At 41.0% G+C, this 24,050-nt stretch overlaps 1 protein-coding gene across 6 annotated transcripts in view; it reads right to left on the reverse strand.

Annotated features, from left to right (window-relative positions):
- Positions 1-8,692: 8,692 nt before the first annotated feature.
- Positions 8,693-24,050, reverse strand: part of NKAIN3 (sodium/potassium transporting ATPase interacting 3) — a 352,622-nt gene continuing 337,264 nt past the window's right edge. For 2 of the 6 annotated variants that reach the window (XM_061448406.1, XM_061448404.1), the window contains 2 exons: positions 13,278-13,357; positions 8,693-9,704 (listed from right to left, as the gene is read on the reverse strand). In XM_061448406.1, coding sequence (XP_061304390.1) covers positions 9,513-9,704; positions 13,278-13,357 — 272 coding nt within the window. In that variant the 3' untranslated portion in view covers positions 8,693-9,512. Of the gene's footprint in view, positions 9,705-13,273; positions 13,358-20,863; positions 21,001-24,050 lie in introns of all 6 variants that reach the window. The other 4 variants (XR_009742521.1, XR_009742522.1, XM_061448407.1 and 1 more) reach the window with 4 other exon arrangements.

Consider the following 24,050-nt stretch of genomic DNA (forward strand, 5'->3'; position numbering starts at 1 on the left):
AAGCTGCTGCGTCCATCTGGTCCATGTCAGGCTCCATCTCTTGTAACAGTCTTCCAGAGCAGGAGAGACTGTGTGCAGTGTTCACACTCGTGAATAACCTGGGCAATAGTGTCCATTGTTAAGTCCACCCCTCGATCATGAGTCCATCTCTGTGTTGCATCTCTGCTCTGATGGCCTGAAGTGCCATGGGCCCACCAGGCTTAAAATAATTCACTGTCCCCTTAAGCAGTTTCTGCAGCTTGTTGCTGGGGACTCCACACAGCTGCCTTCCATCTCCGACGCTTCCAAAGCACTGGAGGGGCCCAGTGGACTAGATACTTGCCCATACTGTCCCACACACCCTGCCACTCATGACTCTCCAGCCTTGGGGAAAATCTCTTGGTCCCCCTATATTGTTATCTAACCCCAGACAAGACCCAAACCTGACTCTGCTTAACTTTTGAGATCAGACAAAATGGTGGTGGGTAGAACACACTCTGTATGTGTGCCAACATGCTGATCCCCATCACAATCAGCAAGCAGGTCCCAAGGATACCCAAAGGCCATTCAGAGCCTTCAGAACTCTCAGTTGATGCTGCTGTGCTTGTCACTGGGGCTGGTGTAGCTGCTGTGCCTCCCGGCTCTCCCACCACCGGCTTCTCTTTTCCTGAGTCCAGCTCTTCCTCCTCTGCCTCGCTGGGAAGTGTTGCGTGGTCTCCTGCATCCTCCTGGGGCTCGGCAGGCGGCTTCTGGGGGATGCTCTCGGCCGTCGCGGGGCTCGGCTCGGCCGCGGGGCTCAGCTCCTACGCGGGGCTCGGCTCGTCCGCGGGGCTCGGCTCTTCCGCGGGGCTCGGCTCTTCCGCGGGGCTCGGCTCTTCCGCGGGGCTCGGCTCCTCCGCGGGGCTCGGCTCCTCCGCCGCCTTCTCCCGCTGCTCGGCAGCCGCCTCCTTCCTCTCCTCGACCGCCCCGACCTCCTCCACCCGCAGCCGTCCCCTCGCGGCCTCCGGCCCCGCTCCCGCCGCCGCTTGGTCCCCGGGGCCGCTCTCCCGGGCCGGTTCGGCTGCCGCCGGCTCCCGGGGCCGCTCCCCCTCGGCTCCCCGCAGCCTCACGAAGATGGAGAGTAGGGCGGGGGCCAGGACGGTGAAGAGCAGCCGGACGGCCAGGTACAAGTCCACGGCCACGTCCGTCCCGCCCTGCTGCTGGAGCCCACCCGTATTACAAGCCATTGCCATAAAGCACAGTGAGACAAGAACTTTAGCCCAGGCCCCACACTTGATAAACACTATCACAGCAAATACCGGCTCTACGTAAGTTACAACATTCTGAAGCTGTGAGATCAAGAGAAACAACTCTGAGAGCCAATAAATCAGCATTGTGACAAATGACTATTAATCCGGTCAGATCTGTTCTTATCTCAACCCCTCGTGCCCCACGTTGGGCGCCAAAAAGAACTGTCGTGGTTTAAACCCAGTCAGGTAATTCGTTCGCTCACTTCCCCCCCTTTCTTGCCCTCCCCCTGCTTTCGGAGGGACGGAGAGGAGAATCGAAAGAATGCAACTCCCACGGGTTGAGATAAGAACAGTTTAGTAACTAAGGTATAACACAAATCACTACTGCTACCACCAATGATAATAATGATAAAGGAAATAACAAGGGAACAGAATACAACACCTCACCACCCGCTGACCGATAACTCGCCCCCCAAGCCCGACCAAGCTCCGACCGATACCTCCTCCAACCCTGCAGTCTCCCAGCCCTTCCGGCTAACTCCCAGTTACATCCTGGGCATGACGTGCTGTGGTATGGAATACCTCTTTGGTCAGTTTGGGTCAGTTGTCCTGTCTCTGCTTCCTCCCGGCTTCCCCTCCTCCCTGGCAGAGCATGAGGCTCACAAAGTCCTTGGCCAAACCAAAACATCTCTATCAGCTCTGTTCCCGAGCCGAAAGTCAAAACACTGCACTGCACCAGCTACCAAGGAGGAGAAACATGACTGCTACTGCTGAACCCAGGACAATATTCAAAATGCAAATGGTGCCTGACTTTCACATTCACTTCTGCAAAGTTAACCTACCAATGTCCTCCCCTCTGTCATGATGAAAGACTGTAGTACCTTTTAGATGAGGAGTTTTAAACTATGAGTGGTCATTTCTCATGGTTCCTGGGTGGGTTACCTTGTTTGTGGGTTAACCAGGTCACAGGAAAAATCCCAAAGACCTAACTTTTTGATTCCTCATTTCCACTTCTCGAAATAGCATGTGTGTGCCAAATTAATAAATGGTTTTGCTTTAAGTATGTTTTTGTTTTATCTAGATTTCCTTAGATACTCAGGGGCTGTTTCTAATTAATTGTATAATTTATCCTAATCATAGAATGGTTTGGGTTGGAAAGGACCTTAAGGTCATCTAGTTCCAACCCCCCTGCCATGGAATTCCATGTTAGTTATCCAGCTAAAAAGAAATAATATTTCTTCTTACTGAAGTGGAAGAGGCAAAGAGACTACTTCTTGGAATAGAAAACACTGTGTGCTTCCAGATAATGGCAGCCTACTGAAACCTTAAGCACGGAAATAGAGCTCCACAGTTTATAGGGTAGTACCAGGTTAGCTTTGGCTTATATGTTTTGTTAGTAATATATTTGCAGTAAACCATCAAATTCAACTGTTAAAAGGCGATATATTTTGCAGTGCTTAGTACTTACGTATAATTCACAGATTTGATCTCAGCACTCTGCGGTGATTGATCCCAGTGGGACTTGTGACATTTCAGCAATATGTACCAGTAAATGAAATGAACTACTCTTTTTCCTCTAATGTATTTTTGACTCTTAAGTGTGTGGTGGTATTTCTGCCACTAGCCATGAGGTGGCATAATATGCACAGCAGAACAGCAGTCAAACCTTTCACTTAATACTCCTTTGTATGTACAGAATGTTTCTTGGTGTATTAGATTTTAATGGTGAACGACAGGCTGTAAAACTAGTTGAGTTTTTAGAAACCCTACCCTTTTACAAAAGCAATGACAAAGATACATATTTGTGTGTGTGTGTTGTGGTGCTTTTCATGCTAGGAAATCAAAACTGTCATTTTGAGACTACTAAAGTATGATGTTAAAATCACAGTTCTTTTTCTTTTACCTTTTTCTTGTTGTTTGCTTTCTATCACCTAGTTTTGCTTTCAGCATGCTGCCTTTTGTAGGTCTGATATATTTATTTCCCCAAGTCTTTCTTACTTCACAGGGTTAGCCTCTTCAGGCTTCGTTTCCAGAAAAGTGGCACTGGGGTTTTGGGGACAGGCTGGTCCCTGGCCAGGCACAGGCATGGGCACAGCACAGATCAGGCAAGCACCAAGGCCAAGGCCTGGGTTTAAATGCAGTTAAATTGAGGTCCCGAGCAAAGCAGGAGAGGTCCTCAATGAGATCTCCCAGGGCTGTTTTCCAGCAGACTGCTGCAGGTTGCAGAGCCCAGCGTCTGTGGCAGCCAGACCCTCCTGCTCCCCTCAGAGCTCTGGGCTCCTCTGGGTTTCCTCCAGAGCTGCCACCCAGGCACTAGGATGCGTCCTTGGGTGCTCCCATGGGCAGAGAGTGGTCTCCATAGGTGTTATTCTGGTCTTCAAACACTCCAAGGGACACTCCCTATAGCAGTCTACATACAGCCTTCTCTAAACTTCAGGGAAAACAGACTTACCTGAATTGTAAGACCTTTAGAAAACAAAACATGACTTTGAATATATATATATATTAAGAGTGGCATAGAAGGTTACCGATTATCACACACCTGAGGATCTGGCTGCCACCTCTAAGTCAGGTGGCTTTATTTGCTAAGAAAAAAAACCACATTGCAGTGTGGATTACTATCATCAGACCGTGGCTGCTTAAACAAGTTGTTGGCTTGTATTTGCCCCAGCACTTGGGACTTTCTACATGCTTGCTACCCTGGTTCTGGATACACAGATAAAGCAGGTTAAGTACACACTCATGACATTTTATTGAATAGTATGGGCCAACATGGGGAGCTGATTTGTTTGCTCACATGTAACATGGTTGTCATTCCAAGTATGTTACATCCTAGGGAATGTTGTAACACATCCTTGTATATGATGCTGTACTAGTTGGGCAGAAAATATTGTTGTGGAAAAAGAGAAATTGCATTACTTTTGGAATCACATTCAGCCAACTCATAATTCAGCTTCAGCAAGTCTGCTTGGCACTCACTTAAGGTGTTTTGAAACTATGGTTGCATATGGCTGGTGTGGAATAAATAGGAAACCGGGACAGCAAGCTTAAAAAAATGATACGAGGTCCTAGAGGGATAAGGAAAATATGAAGACTCCTTTTTTTTTGCCTTCCTGGTATGATTTATGCATGGTTACTGTTCAGTCAGTACACTCAGAGTCTTTTGCTGGTAAGAAAACAGACCATGCAAGAGCAGCTGTTCCCCAAAGCTTTCCCATCCAGGACTGTGTTATATGACTGACCAGTAGGTACTCATATGGAGGCAGGAATTAAACCCAGATGTTTAATTCATCTAAAATCAAAGAGAAACATTTGAACTATGACTTGTGTGAAGGAAATGGAAACTGCGGTGAGAAACCATCATTTATCAGCAGTTGCTTATCAACCTGGGGAAAATTGCAAGCAGGACAGGCTAGATCTGTGCCTGTGGCTGCTAAATAATTATTGAGGGTCCTGAACAGCCTTGTGTCCCTTACAGCGAAGCGGAGTGCTGCTATTTCCAGGTCATCGGGGCTGCTCTCACATCCATCCTGTGAGCACACCATCAGCATGCAATGCAGACATAACTCTAAGGGGCAAACCCTGCAGCAGTAATCTTGATATGAAATATCTTCTTTATGTGCCTATTTTCACAGATCTGAATTCCCCGATTGTCCATAATGTGTATATTAGTTCGCTTATGACCCTCTGCAAATTAATGGCTGTTTCAGGCTGATCCACAGTTATGCTTGTAGGGACAGAGAGGAGAGACTATTTCTTTAAGGTTATATTGATGAGGGCATCCTCCACCTTATGCAGCTCTAACCCATCAAACCTCTGACATGACCTCAGGGTGCAACCCAGCCCCCCAGCTGTAAAAGTGCCAATCTGGCAGGCAGGGACCCATCAATGTGAGAGGCACTAAAGAACAAGTTTCTGTCCAAACACTGAGCATAGCAGCTAAGAGCTGAGTTTGTTTGCAAAAAAAAACATGGAAGCAACATTTTCCCAACTTGAAATTTCTTCAGTGTACAAAAGTGCTGCTAGGTTGTAATTCATTATAATTAAACCAGATGAAGCTGATACTGGAAGGAGGCAAGCCAATTAGTTTGGGATGTCAGTTTTTGTTTGCCTCTGTCAAAGTCTGTTAAAGGAACTTGATAGATTGCTGGGTTGGCTTTTTTCAACCAGGTAACTCCCATGTAAAAGACAGGCAGGAAGCCAGCTGCAGAGAAGCACATTGCAGTTGGTGTTGGAAAAAGGCTGCACCTGCCAATGTGGCACTTGGAGGTGACAACGGTGTTACGACACCACCTGAGCTGTGGACATCCATGTGGAGAGGTGAAACTCAAGATCCAGACATGGAGTAGAGCCCAGCATGGCAGCTGTGAGCAAAGACAGCCAGAACTCCATGTTGTTTATCTGATAGAGATCAACCACCATGGTTTCTTTTGGCTAAAATACACCACTTTGGGGACAGGACAACAAGGCTTTTGAGTGACCAAATTATATGTTCTCAGGATTTAAACAAGGTAGTATTGTCCCATGCTGACCAGCAACCATACCCCTACCTTCAAGTTCTAATATCCTTATTAATATATGGTAAAAACCAGGTTCTTAATGCCATCTTTTGCACTACTGAAGGCAAGCAGTTGTTAAATAAAACCAGGCATAATTCCCATGGTTTAAACTGGTAAAGTTCTATTGAAAGTTTTTTCATAGAATCATAGAATAGCTAGGGTTGGAAAGGACCTTGAGATCATCTAGTTCCAGCCCCCTGCCATGCACTAAACTATCTATAGTAGTTAATGTCATATCCTGCCACTAAAAGAACCCCTTTAGCAAATCCAGGCCATGAACTGTTTCATTTTAAAAAGTTCCTTCAGATCACAGTTGAATTTCAAAAAATTTATTTGTTTCAAATTTTTATGTAAAAAATCTGTATGGATAAGGAAGATCTGAGGATGTCAGTCCAGCCAATGATTCCTTCAGGATCACCCAAAGCTCTAATATACAATCACTCTATGTCACTGTACCAGGCAGAAATGTGTTTATTTCTCAGTATAGTTTCTGTTTTCAGGTCCTGAAGACATGAGATGCCTTTTTACAACAGTGGCGCTACCTGGCTTGATCCTTACTGAACATGCAGTGCCATTATTTCTGCAGGCACATCCCCAGTCTTGCTGTCAGTTAAAGTAGTGTTGCAAATCTGATTCTCTGTAAAACTTGAGATAAGCAGAGACTCGGGGAAAGGAAAAGTCTAAAAGTTTGAAAGACAGATCTTCAGCTGTTCTAAGTGTCACTTATTAATGTCAGAAATACCAGAACAGTTTATACCAACTGATATCTGCTCTGAGGTTTTAAGATTGTCAGCAAGTTCTGTTCTGCAGTGCAAACCTAGTAATTTCCTGAAATTACATGTTACAGTTAAGCTTAAGAAAACTATCTAAGTTTATTCAGAAAATCAACACTTATTTCCTATGTAGCTGGCTGGTCTGGGACTCACCTAACAGCTTAGTGAAAGTATGTGTTACAGAAAAGAAGGAATTATTGCTTAAGTTTCCTACAAAATTGTTTGCCAATACATTTTACTATATTGGCAGACACAGCAATTAACATTCAAACCCATTTATTATTCTCTAGACTTTCACCCCCAACATGTACAGATTGATTGGTGCTATTTTTTGTATTTCAATTTAGAAAAGAACGACAGTTTCCTTCACCATTGCAGTATGCATTTTGGCTTGTTCTAATGAAGACAAATACCTCTCAATCAGGATCGTTCTGTTCATTAAGTGAGACAGATGGCAGACTCTCTGAATTGGTAATGATTCTGAGATTTGAAGTGTTATTTGGGATATTCTGGTTTGTGTTCCTCAGCTAGAGCAATCGATATTTCAGACAGAAGAAAAGTCAGATTCTGTCTTTGCTGAGTTTTTGTGGCATGTGCACAGCTTTTGGTTAGCAACTTGAAAACATGAAGTACACACAGAAAGGCAGGGTTTAGACACATTGAGGCAGATTCGTAAAACAGGGTCCAGCAAAAGTGCCTGTCTTGGTAGAAAATTAAGTGCACCCAAAGTTCTTCCAGGGATGCTCCTCCTTGGAGAAAGCTCCTCCTTCCTTTTCCTCCTGTCTGGTCCTGAGGGTAGCACTGGGTTCAGCTGGAGGCTTTTAATCTGCTAGCCCATAATAATTATTGCAGGGAAATTTATGATGAAATGTAAAACCCAGATGGGAACCATATTGATCAATGTGTGATCAATGACGGGAATCAATGTGTTAGATGCCCGTGTCCCAGGCTCTCTCTGCACTTGAGAAAGCTGAAGCAAGGCAGCTTCTGGAAACTGCCAGATGCTGAACAGTGCTCAGTTATCCCTGTCTCTGAAGTTCCAGAGCCATCACAAACAAGAAGGCTGCATGTACTGGCTAGGTAGACATTATCAGTGTTTTAGGCATCATGTAAAGAAATGAAATAATCAGTTATGATAAGCAGAAGTAAAACATTACAGAAGTATATAAAAATGTGTTCACTTATTAAAATATTACAGCAATAAACAATTCACACTCTGTCTTCCTTATGATGCCTCAAAAATGGTATTATTTATATTAGGTTTGGTCTTTAGTGCTAAGGTTTTAGTGCTAAGATGAGCTTTTCAAGATGGGACAAACCTGGAACTTTGCAGTATTCTAGAATCTAGGGGAAAAGAGTGTAGGAGCGAATACACAAACACACAAGGAAGATGGCACTATCTTCATACAAAGCATCCCTCTTTTTGTCACAGTTTGACTTCACACACAAAGACATCCCGTTTGAGGTATATTCGGTTCTAGGAATACTAAAAAAGGTTTTATTCAGTTGTTGTTTCTGTTGACTTTGTCTTAATGCTTACTTTATACTCTGTTTCAGGGAACATTAACCTACGTTCAGGTTGTGGTTTCTCCAAAGACAGTGAGGTCTTTGATTTAACTAGCTGGGAAACAGGCGGATGCACCACAAGAGCCTTGCTACCTAAAAATGACAGACACTACCTCCATTGTATTTATTTGCACCCCATTAGGTTCATATTGATAACACAAATCGACTTTAGAAGGGAAAGAATCAAGACAAGCTTTTTAGCTTTCATCTTGAATACAGCTGATTCAAGAGAAGACTGCAAATTTAAGATCTAATGTTGTTGGGCCAGAAATTACCAGCTGAAGACTGCTTAGGGCATTTACGAAGTAACTTGGTGGACCTCTGTTCAACTTGTGACAGAGATATAGAGATACACATGCCAGAAGGAATGTCCTTATTGACAATCCCACCAAAGAAACCATAAAATGAGAAACTGCAAAACCAAAACCAGCCCCAAACCCCTGAAGCTTCTGCTGAATGCTGAGGCACGTAGGCTCTGTGGAGAGATGCAACTCTCTGGGGCATACAACTGTGCACAGCACTTCATAGAGTAATTAAGAAGAAACCAAAGGTTCTGTTTAAAAGACTGCCAGTTCCCCAGAGAAAATAGCTTTGTGTATCACTTTATGCTAGTGGTGACAGGATAGAAAACAAAATACCACAGTTACATACATGTTCTTTGTCTAGAAGTATTTACAAATAATTTTACAGATTTTTACACACATTTTCAGGTTTGCTTGTTTACTGTCAAATTAAGAGCAAAATTAGTCCCCAGAGACTTCTAAGGCTTCAAATGGTGCCTCGTACTGTACATTCATGCTTGGCTTCTTCCTGGGAGAAAGGAGGAAAAGAGTTTAAAAATGTGCAAATCACAGACATCTAAAGAGCCCTGGATGTAAGGATTCCTAGAGACTGACATCCGTAGAGTGGTTGTCCTACATCTCTTCAAATCAGAGACAGCTACTGATGGTGGGCTCAGGGCAAAAGAGATTAGGAATGGAGAAGGAATCATATAAGAATTGCAACAATTAGGTGAGTACATTAGTGCTTGAACATCTGGGTAAGAAGGGTCATAGATCAATTCCTACAGCATACAGCAGTTCAAACAATGCAAGGACTGGACATTGAGAATTCTAAATACAGCATTGAAATGACTTCTTGTACACTGTTAGGGTTTGACTCCTGCTGCTCATTTTGGAGTCAAAGTTACTGTTTACCAACAAAATCTTGACCAGGCACAGTATGATTCTATCAGTCAAAAAATACTGACTTTTTCTGAGAAAGATGCACCCTTCTCCTAGTTTTCACAGGTGGTTTTGCTTTCATGCCTTAACACTGAATGTAGTAAAAATATTAAAATTAAAAAAGAAAAAATTTACAATTTACAAGTGTCCATATAAGTAAATTATTCAAAAATTCAAGATCATCTACAAGGATCTACGAAATAACAACGCTGATAATGACACTGAGCCTGTGGGAAGAACAGTCCACATGCCGTGAGGAACGGATGGTGGGTTTCTTCCAGAACGATGAGCCACAAGGTTGGTCTTCTCTTCTAAAATCTGTTTCTTCAGCTGCAGCAGCAGAAGTCTTGAGTCCACTTCATTACTTACTTCGACCTAAAAAAACAGAATATATGAATTACTTAAAAATTAGTGTCTTCTTTTTGTCTTCCTATTTGTGAGTTGAAAATTCACATCAGCTGAAAGGTTAGTAACTAATGAACAAGCGGATCAATGACCTCTGGTCACTAATGTTTTCAGCTACAAGACCCACATATAAGGACAAGAAAGAATGGCTGGGTACAAAGTAGTAGCTTTGTATCATGCATACTGTACAGGCAAAAAACTTCTGGGGAAAAATCCCACAGGTGCTGAAACATGTCTGAAGTTCACGTAATAACAGATTTTTTTTTTTTTAAGATGATGACAGTGTTGATAATCCGCACCATAATCACACATCTGTTAAATCTATGTGTTCTCTCTCGATCCCCCGTAAACCATGTTCACTTGTGTAATCTTGGAAAATCTACAGTGGTCTTTCATAGCAATTTTACACTGGGTAGAGTCTCAGGAGAAGATGCAAACAGGACAGGGCCACACAGACCCATCACAGAGAGGTGACCTCTCCACTGACAGTTTCTCAGACACTGAATCAGTTCCATGAGCATAAGTTAGCAATGTTCCTGGAAATCCTAGGAACATCCCTAATTGGAATTAACCATTCAGAGTCTGTCCAAACAAGGTTGCTCAAAGCTACAGTAGCACTGGGTCAGACATACTCATCCAAACAGGAATAATAATGCACATGTAAACCATTAATAATAATGATAAAAAACCCTAATGCAAGACAAAATGCAACTTCTTATTTTTTAATTCTAAACCCCACACTCCTCTCTCTTCCATGGGGCAATACATGAGGCAATTCTAAACATTACCAAGTGACTTGGCTGTTGATATTGTGCTTGAAAGAGATGAAAACACAGCAGTCCTCTTTATAGCCCATGTGCTTTAGTCTCAGAGAGAATATGATGATTTTTTTTCTACTCCCCCTGTTGTCTCCTGCCTTACACACAACTTAACTGAAGCTGCACTTTTTGGGGCAAAGATTCTTCTTCTCCTTGTCCAGTAGCCTAATGGAGTTATAGGCAGAATGAAGAGCAAACAGACAAGCTATGATCATTTCATATTTGCATTAAAGATGTTTGCCATGGAACAAGTTTAAGTTTAAACTCTTCTCAGGGGTGAAAAGGCAAACTAATCTTAGACTTGCTAATCATTAATAATTACGGGAGTACTAAGCAGACATTATACTGAATATGGATACTTGAGAAAACAAGACTGTCTTCTGCATAGTATGGATGAGGCCACAGAGCCTTGTATTTCCAATGGGCTATGTTTAGTTAATTTATTAATTAAATAAGGGAAATAAGAGGGGTGAAAAAAAGGGTAAATATAGCCAAGCTTTCATCTATAAATAACATCAAGCTAATTTTTCCCATGAGGAAAGTGGTGAGGATGGCAAAAGATCTTCAACCTTTATTAAAGCTTTGATTGTGTTTAACAAGCATTACTCATATTCAACTTTAAGAGAGCAGAAATGGAGTTTTTCACAGCTTGGATTCCAGAAGTCACATTTTATAGGGATATTATGGATTCTCAGACTGTATATAACTGATACAGACAGCAATTAACTTATCAAAAGAAGTCTTAGAAGGCTGATGTGCTGCAGAGACATAAGCATCTGTAAACTTCTGGCTCAATCCACTGGCCATTCAAATTGTTCCCAGCAATTTGGCTTTTAATTCAGACTTTGATCACTGATAGTATTTTTCTTCCCTGCTTAGGTCCAGATCCTCTCTGTATCTTTCAGTGCATAGGACCAAAACATCGATAAAGAAGAAAACTCAGTATAATTTATCTTCCAATTTTATACTTCAGACTGCATGAAGAGGCCAGAGAGGGTCCTCCCATCTGTACAATACCCATATGTGGTTAATGGGAAGATGCCATTTATTCTCCAGTATTGAAAGCCCACCAACATCTCCGAATCCTTTGAGCTACTTCACCAAAATCTGCCATTAAAAAAACAAATTCTCACATTCTGTGATTTTTCTGCTGCAAAATAAATGAACACATTTTGTAGGAATTTTTCTAAGTATTTTGTGAAAATTCCTTTTCCCCTCTCCTTTAATTATATTAGGTTTACTAATAAAGTACTAAACATTTATTCATTTAATACATAAAATTAACCTGAATGCAGGTTTAGACATTAAAATCTTTTTATGAAGATGTGTAAGTGTTGTAGCTATGGCATTCTACATCCTGGGTACCTATTTTACTTTTTTCAGTCCAGAAGCTTATTCAGAATGGTCAAAACCCCATTTTGCTGTCATCATTCCACAGAAAATGCAGCAAAACTAGCATTTAAAGGAATAATACTGAAAACGCAGATTCCAATATAGAGGGTGTACTTAATGCCATGTCATACTCTTCATTACTTCATTTTGTTGTCATAATGTGATATTTCTTCCTGTTCTAACATACATCATCATACTGAGAGGGCTTTTCTCCTTTTTGGTCCCCCATAATCTTACAATATTAACTCACTAAACTTCAGTACATTTTTGTCCATGTTTATTTCTACATACTGAAAGCTGCAGCTTGAATAAAATACATTTAAAAACCATGAAAAAATGAATAAAGTCACAAGCAATGTTCAGGTGTCAAGCACCAACTCAAAACATCTTGTTAGCAATAGTCCACTTTAAATTTAATCTCCCAGCACGTGTACACATGCATACACCAGGAAAAGACCCTCAAACTCATTTTAATTCCATTAACTGGTAAGTAAAATACAGTAAGTCATTAAATCAGTTTCAGTCAATTAGCTGCACATGGGTTTCATGTTGCATTTAAGATACTTGAAAGGCCTGAAGGTAAATTTAAAGACAGAAAACATCAGGGCAACAACTTAGAAGCATCTAAGAAGACTTTACAAATTAACATCTTCTGTTTTGACATTTAGAAATATCATCTACTTGAAGTTACCTGGGCTTCTGCAAAATATATGTTCTAGTAATGTTTCCCCATTATCTTAATTTATTACAAATAAAAAGAATATATATGCATACGAACTTATACATTAGGTAGCAGAGTGGGAAGAGCCTATGAAAACGTGATTTTCATGGTGATAGCAAATATGTGATTACAAAGAGATAATGAACTTGCAGTGGAACTCTACAGATAGATAGACTTTAAGCTGACTAACAGGTTTTCAGCAAACATTTTTCTTTCAGTAGCTAGACAAATGTAAAAGCTTCTGCTTTTCCATAAATGGGTTAATCCCATTAAGGTTTATGCAGCAGCAGCAGCCATAAACCAGCTCTTCTCTTGCTAAAAAGTCAGCAGGAAATCAATTCCATCCTTCACTTAGAGCCTCTCCTTGCGTTAAGCCAAGGCACAACACGGCAGACATGGTGATATCTACTAATCCTTGCATTAGTGGATATGTCATCGATGATAAAAGTGTCCTTACTTGCATGTTTTATGTGGATTAATTTTTAATTAAATTCTAATTAAAATGTAATTAAATTATTAGTAACTTGATGCCAAAAATTATTTCAGGAGAAGGTTAGCTTTCAGTCCAGTTAGAAGGATTAATGTGGTCTGTAGGACCAGAACCTTACCTACAGGCTTTACGGGCTTTAACTCAACATGTTCCTGGGGGGGCTGTCGGTAGGAGTATGTGTCAAGTCCGCCTATGAAATCAACTGAAAATACAACAGTTCCAGAAATGAACAAATGGAAATGAAAATATGTCAACTTAAAAAGAAATATGGACAAATTATGTTAAAAAAGATAGTAAGTGCATGCACAGGTTTGCCTACAAGAAATAAACCAAGTGGGTAACAATGCTGGGGAAACTGCTTACAGGAGGCTCTGTGCTCTGCCTCCCTTGAGGTTCATTTAGCGCTGTATCTGGCAAGACAGGCTGGCTGGTGACTGACCAGACACAAACTCTTGCCAGAGTGTGTACGAAAGAGGCATTCACAGATCTGCAGAATACGTAAACAGAAACCACGGTGGGGTAACGTAGCTGCTTCTCTCCAAGGCAATCTCAGCATATACTCTCATATAGTATTTCATAATTCAGAAGTGGTTTTGAAGAAATTTAGGCAGTGGAAACAGCTTAGCTCATGAGCCTAATTTCACCTAAATTCTTTCAACTCAATAGACTCTCAGGAATATAATGCACCAAAAAACCCCAAAGGTGTATCCACTGAGTTACAAATAAAGTGTTGAGAACCGAATGTGAAAAAGCTGCATCTGCTTCATCTCTGGATGAGTCGTGGGGACAGGAAGCTGTTTCAGAATCCTTCCACTTTCTCTCAAGATTTCTGTCAGAGATATCTGCTCTTGAGAAGATTTTAGTTCCTTTGTATGGGAATAATGATTTTGAAATAAGACATTTTAGTCTGAGTCTTGTGGCTTACTATTTTTGGTAAGATTTCAAGCAGCTTCAAGAAGCCGCATGTTGAAACTATCCTAGAAATCTTAAAAGCATGTTCATGGAGGAGGTTATTTTTCTGGTGATTTAGAAGGGCTTTTTGCAGACCTGAGAAATTCACGACACATTAAGATTCTTTGGTCACATGGAAAGCAACTGCCTTAATTTGTTTATATATAGGCTTATATATAAAAGTCCTGAGCAGAATTTAGATCCTCATTGTGTTGACTGTCATATGAGCACCCAATAACAATCAACCCTTTCCTAGGCAATGTATGCACTAGGTAAACAAAGAAAGAAAGAGTACTTATCCGTGATGAGGGGATGGAGAAAAAAAGCTTAGAGATTGAAGGGCTGATGAAATACCCACTGAAATCTGTCCCTGTTGATTTCAGTTGCCTCTTGTCTTGAGTCCAAGAAAGGGGTAACTTGGCTGAAAATGGAACTTGATGTACCGCAATCATACAGCATCACCTTAGCCACAAGACTGTTTACATAAAACTGAGTGGGACATAATGCTGAGGAGCTAGTCCATCCCAAGTGCCAGCCCTAGCCTATCTGCGCCTCCTCTTTCTACTGTATTTCCTTTATGTTGCAGCTCTCCTTTAGAATGCTATCACTAAATAAAATAACATACATCAAAATTAACTTAAGCACTAACGGGATAGAACCCTTACAAAGAAGTGTATTTGCAGATAAAAATTGATCTATTTAAATTATGTCTAATGTAAGGCATAGATACTGATTAACTTTTTAGAAAAAATCATGTCCATAGGTATAATTTTTTTTTATTTATTTATTTTAGTTTTCCCTGCTTTTTGAAGGGGTTTATTTTTTATTGTTTTTTACTGAGGACATGTGATAGAAGGATTTAGAAGGTATGTTTTTGAGCTAATTCACCACTTCAGAACCACACATCATTCCTCTCAGCAATCACAAACATCATCTGCTACTGTAAGCCGGGAGGGAGTTTAAAGTAACTAGTCCTTCTACCAGCAAATCTTTTGGAGAAAGAAATGACGTCAATATATGTTAATGATTGACAACATCATAGATGTATCTTTGTCTGATAAAGAATATATATTTAACAGCACCATCCAGCAACTTTTGAGATGAACTGCTAAAATCTGTTTAGCTGAGGCTTTCTCTTCGACAATCCAGGATGCGTTATATAGTATTAAAGTTGAATTTTGCATTAAAATTCATGTGAAGCTAATTCTCAAGGCAAAAAGCTGCTCTATCACACAAGACAATGGAATGTGCCATTTTTCATTATACACTCTATTTTATGGCTGATAGCTCTTTAATATGAAGATCGGTCATCAGTTATTAGAATTATAAGTTACTATTAGTTTTAAAAATTCAGTTTGTTTTTACCAGGTATTTTCAGCACTTTTATCTAGTAGACTTTCAGGACTAAGACCACAAATAGCCCTTAGATACAGAAATTTGAATTTTTATTACTACCAAAGTTTCAGTTCAAACAGAGATCTCAGACATTCAACTTTGATAAAATACTTAAAAACTTTACATTGAGTGAACTTTTTCCATACATCCCTCTTTAATTAGCCCAAAGTAAACAACAGTGACGTTTGTATGTGTTTCCCAAGTGGAAAACAGTTTAAGGATGATATAAAATAATTGATTTTGTTAATTTCTGGCCTGGTTAATGGACTATAGATAATTTGTACTATAAATTCATGGGACTAAAATAATTAATTTCAGAAAGTTCATCTGCCTGGAAGAAAGTTCAACAACAACAAAAAAATCTATACAGTTCTAGAATTCTATGCATTAAATTAAAACAAAAGCAAACCCAATCTTTCCCCTCCCCCCTCCAAACCAAAAAAAACCCCACGAGTTGTTAGCAGTAGGGATATTCAGTCACTAAACAAGGAACACCCCACGGAGTCCAGTCATTAACTACAGTCATGCAGAGAGAAACTTAAAATCCTAGGGAGAGGATTTTTTAGCACCCCCTGGGTATCAGCAGGTTACAGCAGAAGCCAGTTATTTTATCTGCAGCTGGCTGCAAAACATGATCCATAGTCCCAGGGAATTGCTCTCTGCTTGTGTCACCTCAGTTTTGTGGTCATGCTGGATGCTTAATGGCCAGTGTGAAATGTTTCTTTAGAGTTCACTACCTGCTGGGCTTGGAAGTGCAAATCTGCGCTGGCTGTCCACTGTGGGTAGTCCATTAAAATGATGCTCATTCACTCACGGGCCATATCAGAGGGACAGTTGTCATAATCTGCCTGAGTGAGAAAAGTGCAATATGCTGCTGGCTGAGGAAAGCGTTATCTACCATCGCCAGCAATTTTGCTATTCCTGTCTTGACAGATGACATGTAGGTTTGATTTACCATTATTAATCCAGTGCGTTTGCCCATATGCCAGTTAAAATTTGCTCTCCTTTGAAGTTAGCGCAGAAGAACTGGAGCTCTGAAAAAATGCTGTCTTTCTCCTTTCCCATCCTCTCATCTGGAATTCAGCTTCTCTGGCAATATCCCACTGACCTGCTGGCAGGCCCTGTGCAAACAGCTGCCAGAGCCTGTCAGCCCATTGGTATATCACTAATTTCTCCTTTTCAAAGTCGGCAAATTCTAACCGTGTCTGGAGATGCAGGTATTAACAGAGTGGCCGTATGCGGATAGCACAATTCTTAGTAGCCTCTTGGCCTGGAATACTTTTAATGCCTCCCCTTTTTATAAGTGTAAGCAAGCCCCCAAACCGGTGGCTTGAATGGCTGTCACCTCCAGATGTCCCCTTTCAAGAGAGGGGCAGGCTAGCAGCTGACTGAATGTGTGTTTTTATGTACCATAGATTTTAAGTTCTAAATACTATTTTGCATTGAATTATTTTCCTTGTCCTGAGATTTCTTTGAATGGTAATATATTAATGCAGTCACAGACATTAAGAAAAGGTATATAACTGGGGAGAGTGTAACCAGGTTACATAAGTGACAGGTAGTAAGAAAAGAAGCCAAAGTCAACAAGAAAGAGGAAGCAAAAATGGAGGATTGATGGCAAGTCAGCGCTAGATGCATAAAGTCTACATTTCAGATTTTCCAGTGTTTGCACTTGTAGCTTATATAAACTTTCCAGACAAGCATGGTTAGTTTTTTTTTCAGGGTGTCTACTTTCCCAGCTGCCTTTCATTCTCAAGAGACTCACTGTTCTTACACCCATCACTGAACCAGTCAGGCTGATCCATTCTGGGTCCAATACTCTCTGTTTTGCCCTCTTCATACCAAGTCTGAGCACCTAAACCTTGAGTCATGGGGCTGAAGTATCACACCTTCCTTTGTAGGATCCCAGGAATAGCTTCTCATTTATGCAGAGGACTAAAGGAGGGAAAATGTGTGCAAGACAATTAAGAAAGGGAGAAAAGACATCAGTAATCATATGTGGCACTGTGATTGCTGCTGTGTCTCTGTAAAGTACTAGCAGACAGTAATCAGGTTAAAACTGGATAAAGTGGTAGAAAATTACTGAGACAATCTTTTGCATAAACTTTTATTACTGGAAGCTAAAAGAGGAATATTTCAGGGTTCCACAGTAATTATTAAGGTTTTTGCACCAGATTTTCTTCTTAGTCTTCACCTACCGAGACACAGCATCACTTATAAAACTGCCCAACATTGCAGCATGTAAGTACCACACTTCTCTGCAGTACTGTGCTGAAAAAAGCATCATCTTACAGGTTGTCTTAGAAAGGGCACTAGTATGGAAATCTTAACTGCGATCTTTACTACCGAAGTCTCTCCTCATTTTATTGGTGTTATGACATCCAAGATACCAATATCAGATACACAGGGATTTTTATTCTCCAAGGGTATGGCTGTGCAGTAAGACAAACGAGGTATGATGTTAGGAAGTGAAAATGGCTCAAACCTTCTCAACCCAGACCCCTCAGATGTTCCAAATATAGAATCATAGAATCATAGAATAGTTAGGGTTGGAAAGGACCTTGGAAAGGACCATCAAGTTCCAACCCCCCTGCCATGGGCAAGGGACACCTCACACTAAACCATGTCACCCAAGGCTCTGGCCAGGCAAAAGCACCTTTTCAAAATATAGTCTCTGCCATGCCTTTGAAAGCTATTTGCAGTCATACCATCCCACCATTGAAGTTAAATGACAGGCTGCCTGATTGTTTTTTTTTTTCTTAAAGTAAGCATTTCTCCATCGCCCTTAATGACTTTTAAGTGAAAGTCCCTAGAAGAGTAAAGTCACCACACATAATATGGAAGTTGTATTTAAAAATACTTCAAACAAAGAAAGCTTTTTTTTTCTGGCTGGTATTTAAAGGTGCTACTGCTAGTTCCAGAATAAGATTTCAAATACAGTGAAGAGTAGCCCCCTTTCTGCATATGACCAAAGTAAATTGCAAACAATTCCAATTACAGCCTCCTACATCACTTTTATACAGTCAGAAGATTAGAAAGGTGAAAAATCTTAGCTCAGTGGTTTTCACTAATTACTGATTTTTCCCTCTGTGGCAACCTTTCCTACCTAACCCCTTTTGGTGCAGAATGCTCTGGGATTCCCTTTTTTCTTACCATTAAAGTTACTACACTGCTTATGTACAAATTCAGGTTACAAAGGAAATATAATCCATGCAAAAAAAGGTATTAAATGTGAAGAAACTACAGTTATCAATTACATGCATACAATCCCAAGAGACAAACAATGCCACTGAGTTTTCATAATATAGATTCATATTATAGATTTTCATAATATAGATTCATATTATAGATTACCTGGTCGATCCACTAAAATGGCAGCTCAAGTAGTCAAGAATGAAGACTGTTGTACAGAAGGCTGTTACAGCTTCAGTCACACCTCCAAACACATGATCTTCATGATAAATGTGTCCAAGTTGGCTTCAGAAGAGACAGAACTCTGAATCTGCTTTTCGAAGTTATGCTTTGATCTTTTCTGGTATTCTGATTCTGGGATACATGTTATGTATTAGCATGCCTTTATATTTCTGCTGAGTTTGATGCCATAAACTACAGAGTTCTTTTAAAAATGCTTTGTGCAGATTCTAGGACCGAATGAAATTGATCTATTTAACTTACAGTTCACTGCTAAGCTGCAAGTTCTGTGTATAGTTGCTTCAAGTTGGTTTTTTTTTCCATCAGTTGAGTTTCATGGAACTCCATTTCTGGCCTAGTGCTCTTTGTATCCATACCAATTTTTTTTTCCTTCAGTTATTTGTCAATATGATCCAGTAATTTATTTTTGTGACAACACTTATGCTACAAGTCACAGAGGCCTTAGTATGTGAAATTACGTTCCACTTACATAATGTAGACCCTGTTCAACTCCTTTGGATAATTAAAGGTAAACTTCCTAAAGCAAAGTATTTACTAGATCAAACACATGACATGTAGCCATGTGTTTGATCAAACACTTGTAATGTTTGGAGGAAAGGATTTCTCTGCATAGAATAAAGTTCACAGTATCCATTCACAACAGAATTTTAGATTTATTTTAAATAGTATGTTATATGACTGGAGGGATTCTTCTTATCGTTGAGTGATTCTGGATTTTTGTTCCCATCTTCCTAGGGATGGAAGACTATTCCTGAACTTTGCTGCTGTGATCCTCTGTGACATGATATTTGCTTCATGTGTTTCTATCTTCACTTGTTTTATGAAGAGTGAACAGGATTGAGCCAAGGATGCTCAGGAGAGCGTGTCTGTGTCCATGGCGCAGAACAGGACACAGCCAGCAAGGCAATAAGCTGCCAACCTGCTCCTCAAGTAGAGGCTGCAATGGGGAGCAGCAGACCAGGCAGGTCTTAGAGATGCTGGAGAAAAGGCACTGCTAATGACTTAGGAGGCCAAGCAGACTCTGCTGCAATTCAAGAAGCCAGAAACTTCGCTAAGGCTCAAATGGGAAGCATGGCTCTCCAATCACATGGACACAGACAACAATGGAGGAAATGCCATAAACTTCTCATTTCTATTCTTTATAATCCAGTAACTTTGAGCTTTCTATTGAAGAAATGTGCTAGTGTATTATCGAATTGGTGCTGCCTTTTTTGAGCTCTGTGTTGGGGTTTTCTTTGGGAATTTTCTACAAAGGGGCGTGTGCACATCCACTTCAAAGATCTGGAAACTAAAGCTCTGTCACATTCAGGCCATGTTGCAGTTTTTCTTGTCTTTCCTTTATAGCCTTATTTTCAAGTCTTTGCTTTAAAACCTACTTAACACCTCTGCCCGTTATCATCTTTTGCTGTCAGTCAGGAGAGCCTGCTTCTTCCATAGCCCTTCCTTCCTTTATCAGTAGCTGACTTGGCTTGGATCCAGGTACAGAAATGTTTGCCTTGGCAGACCTGACACCTTGAACTTGATACTCATGCTAAAACAGGTACTTCCAGTAGCCTGAGAGGTCAGGTATCAGCTTTTCCAGAAGAATACTGATCTGGTGATATGTTCCACTTTGTGATATCAAAGACATTAAGACTACGTAACATTGTTTTCCATTTCAGATGAGGCCATTTCCATTTCTCCATCCTCCTTCCCATTCATCATCCTGCCCCCACATCCATCAGTGACATCCTGTGTAGAAATCCTGCTTCACCACATGACATTTGCTCCTCAGTGTGGGGCACTGTATGCCTTCCCTCCTCTGCAACTACACTGTGCTCACAGATACACCCTGCCTCGCAGTGGCCTTCTTCAGTGCTTGTGGAAGCAGACCCCAAGGCTTTCTACCACTCATCTTACAGGGTTTCACCTTCTTTAAACTCCAAAATACCTTTTTTCCTCTGCTAACCAGACAGTGTTGCCTCCAGCACTGCTGGAGCCTTCCTCTCCACATCACAACAGAAAATCCCACATTCTTCTTCCTAGCAAGGAAGTCCGTGGTCCCACTAGGCTTCTCTGAATTCAAGTCTACAGATCAGAAACAGAAACGGATAAACTCCTTCTGTGATCAACGGATTCTCAGTCTTATCCTTTCAATCTTTCATCTCTGTGGACGAGCACAAGCTAGCAAGCTCTTCTGTTTGTTCTTGTCTTTAGTTTTTTAAGATGGGGAAGCCAGTAAAATAACTCTTCTGCTGACCAGTGTCACTGCAGTCATCTTTGGCCCCAGTAAATGCAATATCAAGTCATAGAATCACAGGGTCATAGAATAGTTAGGGTTGGAAAGGACCTTAAGATCATCTAGTTCCAACCCCCCTGCCATGGGCAGGGACACCTCACACTAAACAATGCCACCCAAGGCTGTGTCCAGCCTGGCCTTGAACACTGCCAGGGATGGAGCATTCACAACTTCCTTGGGCAACTGTCGTGGTTTAAACCCAGTCAGGCAACTTGTTCACTCACTCCCAGTGAGTGGTGCCGGGCTGACAACAATCGAGCCCCCCCCCCCCCCCACCGGGGCTCTCCCCTTCCCCACTCCCTGAGGAACGGGGAGGAGGATCTAAAGAGTGCAACTGCCATGGGTTGAGACAAGAACAGTCCAGCAACCAATGTACAACACAAATCACCACCGCTACCACCAACGACAACAATGATAAGGGAAAATAACAAGGGAAGAGAATACGATACCACCGGCCAAGAAACGAGTCCCACCCGGAAGCCCCTGTCCTTCCGGGTAACTCCCAGTTACCCCCCGCCCCGGGCATGATGTGCTGTGGTATGGAATACCTCCTTGGCTAGCCTGGGTCAGGTGTCCTGTCTCTGCTTCCTCCCGGCTTCCCCTCCTCCCTGGCAGAGCATGAGCCTCACAAAGTCCTTGGTCAGGGTAAACATCACTTAGCAACAACCGAAAACATTGGTATCACCAGCACTGTTCCCAGGCTGGAAGTCAAAACACAGCACTGCACCAGCTACCACGAAGGAGAAACACGACTGCTACTGCTGAACCCAGGACAGCAACCTATTCCAGTGCCTCACCACCCTTACAGTAAAGAACTTCTTCCTTATATCCAACCTAAACTTCCCCTGTTTAAGTTTTAACGTGTTACCCCTTGTCCTATCACTACAGTCCCTAATGAAGAGTCCCTCTCCAGCAACCTTATAGGTCCCCTTCAGATACTGTAAGGCTGCTATGAGGTCTCCATGAAGCCTTCTCTTCTCCAGGCTGAACAGCCCCAGCTTTCTCAGCCTGTCTTCATATGGGAGGTGCTCCAGTCCCCTGATCATGCTCATGACCCTTCCCTGAACTTGTTCCAACACTTCCATGTCCTTTTTATGTTGAGGACACCAGAACTGCACACAATACTCCAGGTAAGGTTTCATGAAAGCAGAATAGAGGGGCAGAATCACCTCCTTCGAGCTGCTGGTCACGCTCTTTTTGATGCAGCACACTGAAGCAGGCTCATGCTCATTTTCTCATCGATCAACAGCCCCAAGTCCTTCTCCACAGGGCTGCTCTGGATCTCTTCTCTGCCCTTCTATAGTAAGTCCCTCTATAGTACCCTCCATCTGCTCCAGAATATCTGATTATCCACTATTTCAGAGCCATTGTGGATATTTCTACTAAGTCTTCTACTTAATCACAGCTAAGTGCATCAATGAATACCTGTTTGTCTCTGAGGATGTTTCTCTGCAGATGGGGAAACCTACTGCACCTCATATTGTTATTGATTTTTTGCTGCTCTATCTTCACCTTCAAGTCATCTTGCTGATTTCTTAACATTTCTTTTGGCACTACTTTCTCTGTCACCAACTCAAATCGTCTCCTCAAAACCCCAAAATATGATATGATTATGTTCTCACCTTTGAGAATAGAGCTAAGAATGTAAAGCATTATAAAATTGGAGCTTACAGTGGCCAGTGGTCTTCTTATAGACGATGGAGTGAAAAGAAATATCATGCCTGTCAGAAAACATGATAGCTAGGAAAATGGTTTTCTCATTGTTAGAAAGTTGGTATCATTTCATATTAGAGAAAGATGAATGTGCAAAAGAGGAACAGTCTGTAACAGGATTAATACTCACTTTGAAGCCACCAGTGAATCAATCTACTAATGATAAAGAAAGATAATGCAATAGTGACCTCATCCATAAAAATTCCTCTCCCTGAAGAAAGATGAAATAAAAATTACACTTTTATGAAAACCTTGTAACTCTTGAATTTCAGTCCTTCGAAATAACACACTGTCATGATTAAGGAGGAAAAGAAAATGAGTAGCAATTGATGCCAAGGAATAAGAGTCATCATAAAAATGGTGAGACTCACACAGTATTACTTGGTTTTTCTGCATCTAACCTGTAATATTGAGAAAAGCACAGATGTACTGATATTAAATTTCAGCTAACAAAACCAACTGTATATTTACTAATTCAAGGCAAAAGAATGTCAAATGAAGTACATACTGAGTCCAGCTTTGACCCAGACCACAGAGCACTGGTAAGAGAAAGAATTGTTTTGGTCTAGAGCTAATAAAGCACATCAGGAACACAGACAATACATATGATATAGCCTTTTTGAAAAATAGGTTTTCTAGGAACAGGTAATACATTCTATTTGGCTTCAAAACCGTGTCAGCTATATCACCCAATTTAGTAAGATAACACCTCCTGTTACAAATCTCGATTCTCTTATATCCTAAAATCAGTAGGGCTATTGAAATAGTGCAATTAGAAAATCTGAAAAGTACAACATATAGACAACAAGTCCAGGTTTACAAATCAGAGGAATTTAGAAAAGTTACTTGAAGAAGGGTTGAAGGTGTGATGACAACAGAGACACTGTAAAGAGAACTACATATAGATTAAAATCCTCCTTAAATTAGTTTTAATATTTTAATATCTTCTTTCTCTAATTTTTTGACTGCGGTTCTTCTAAGAAATCCTTGGGATACTTTATTTGCAAGGATCTTTCTCTTGCTTTGATTTTATCTGTAATCAACATTATTATTCCTTTCTTTTCTAAACAAAACTGATAACTTTTCTTGCTGGAACATGCTAGTTGCCTTTAGATTTATGAGATTT

Source organism: Pezoporus flaviventris, unplaced genomic scaffold (genome assembly GCF_033815535.1).
Source record: "Pezoporus flaviventris isolate CSIRO_AGI_PZ_B2104156 unplaced genomic scaffold, CSIRO_AGI_Pfla_v1 ptg000007l, whole genome shotgun sequence".
NCBI classification, from domain to species: Eukaryota; Metazoa; Chordata; class Aves; order Psittaciformes; family Psittacidae; genus Pezoporus; species Pezoporus flaviventris.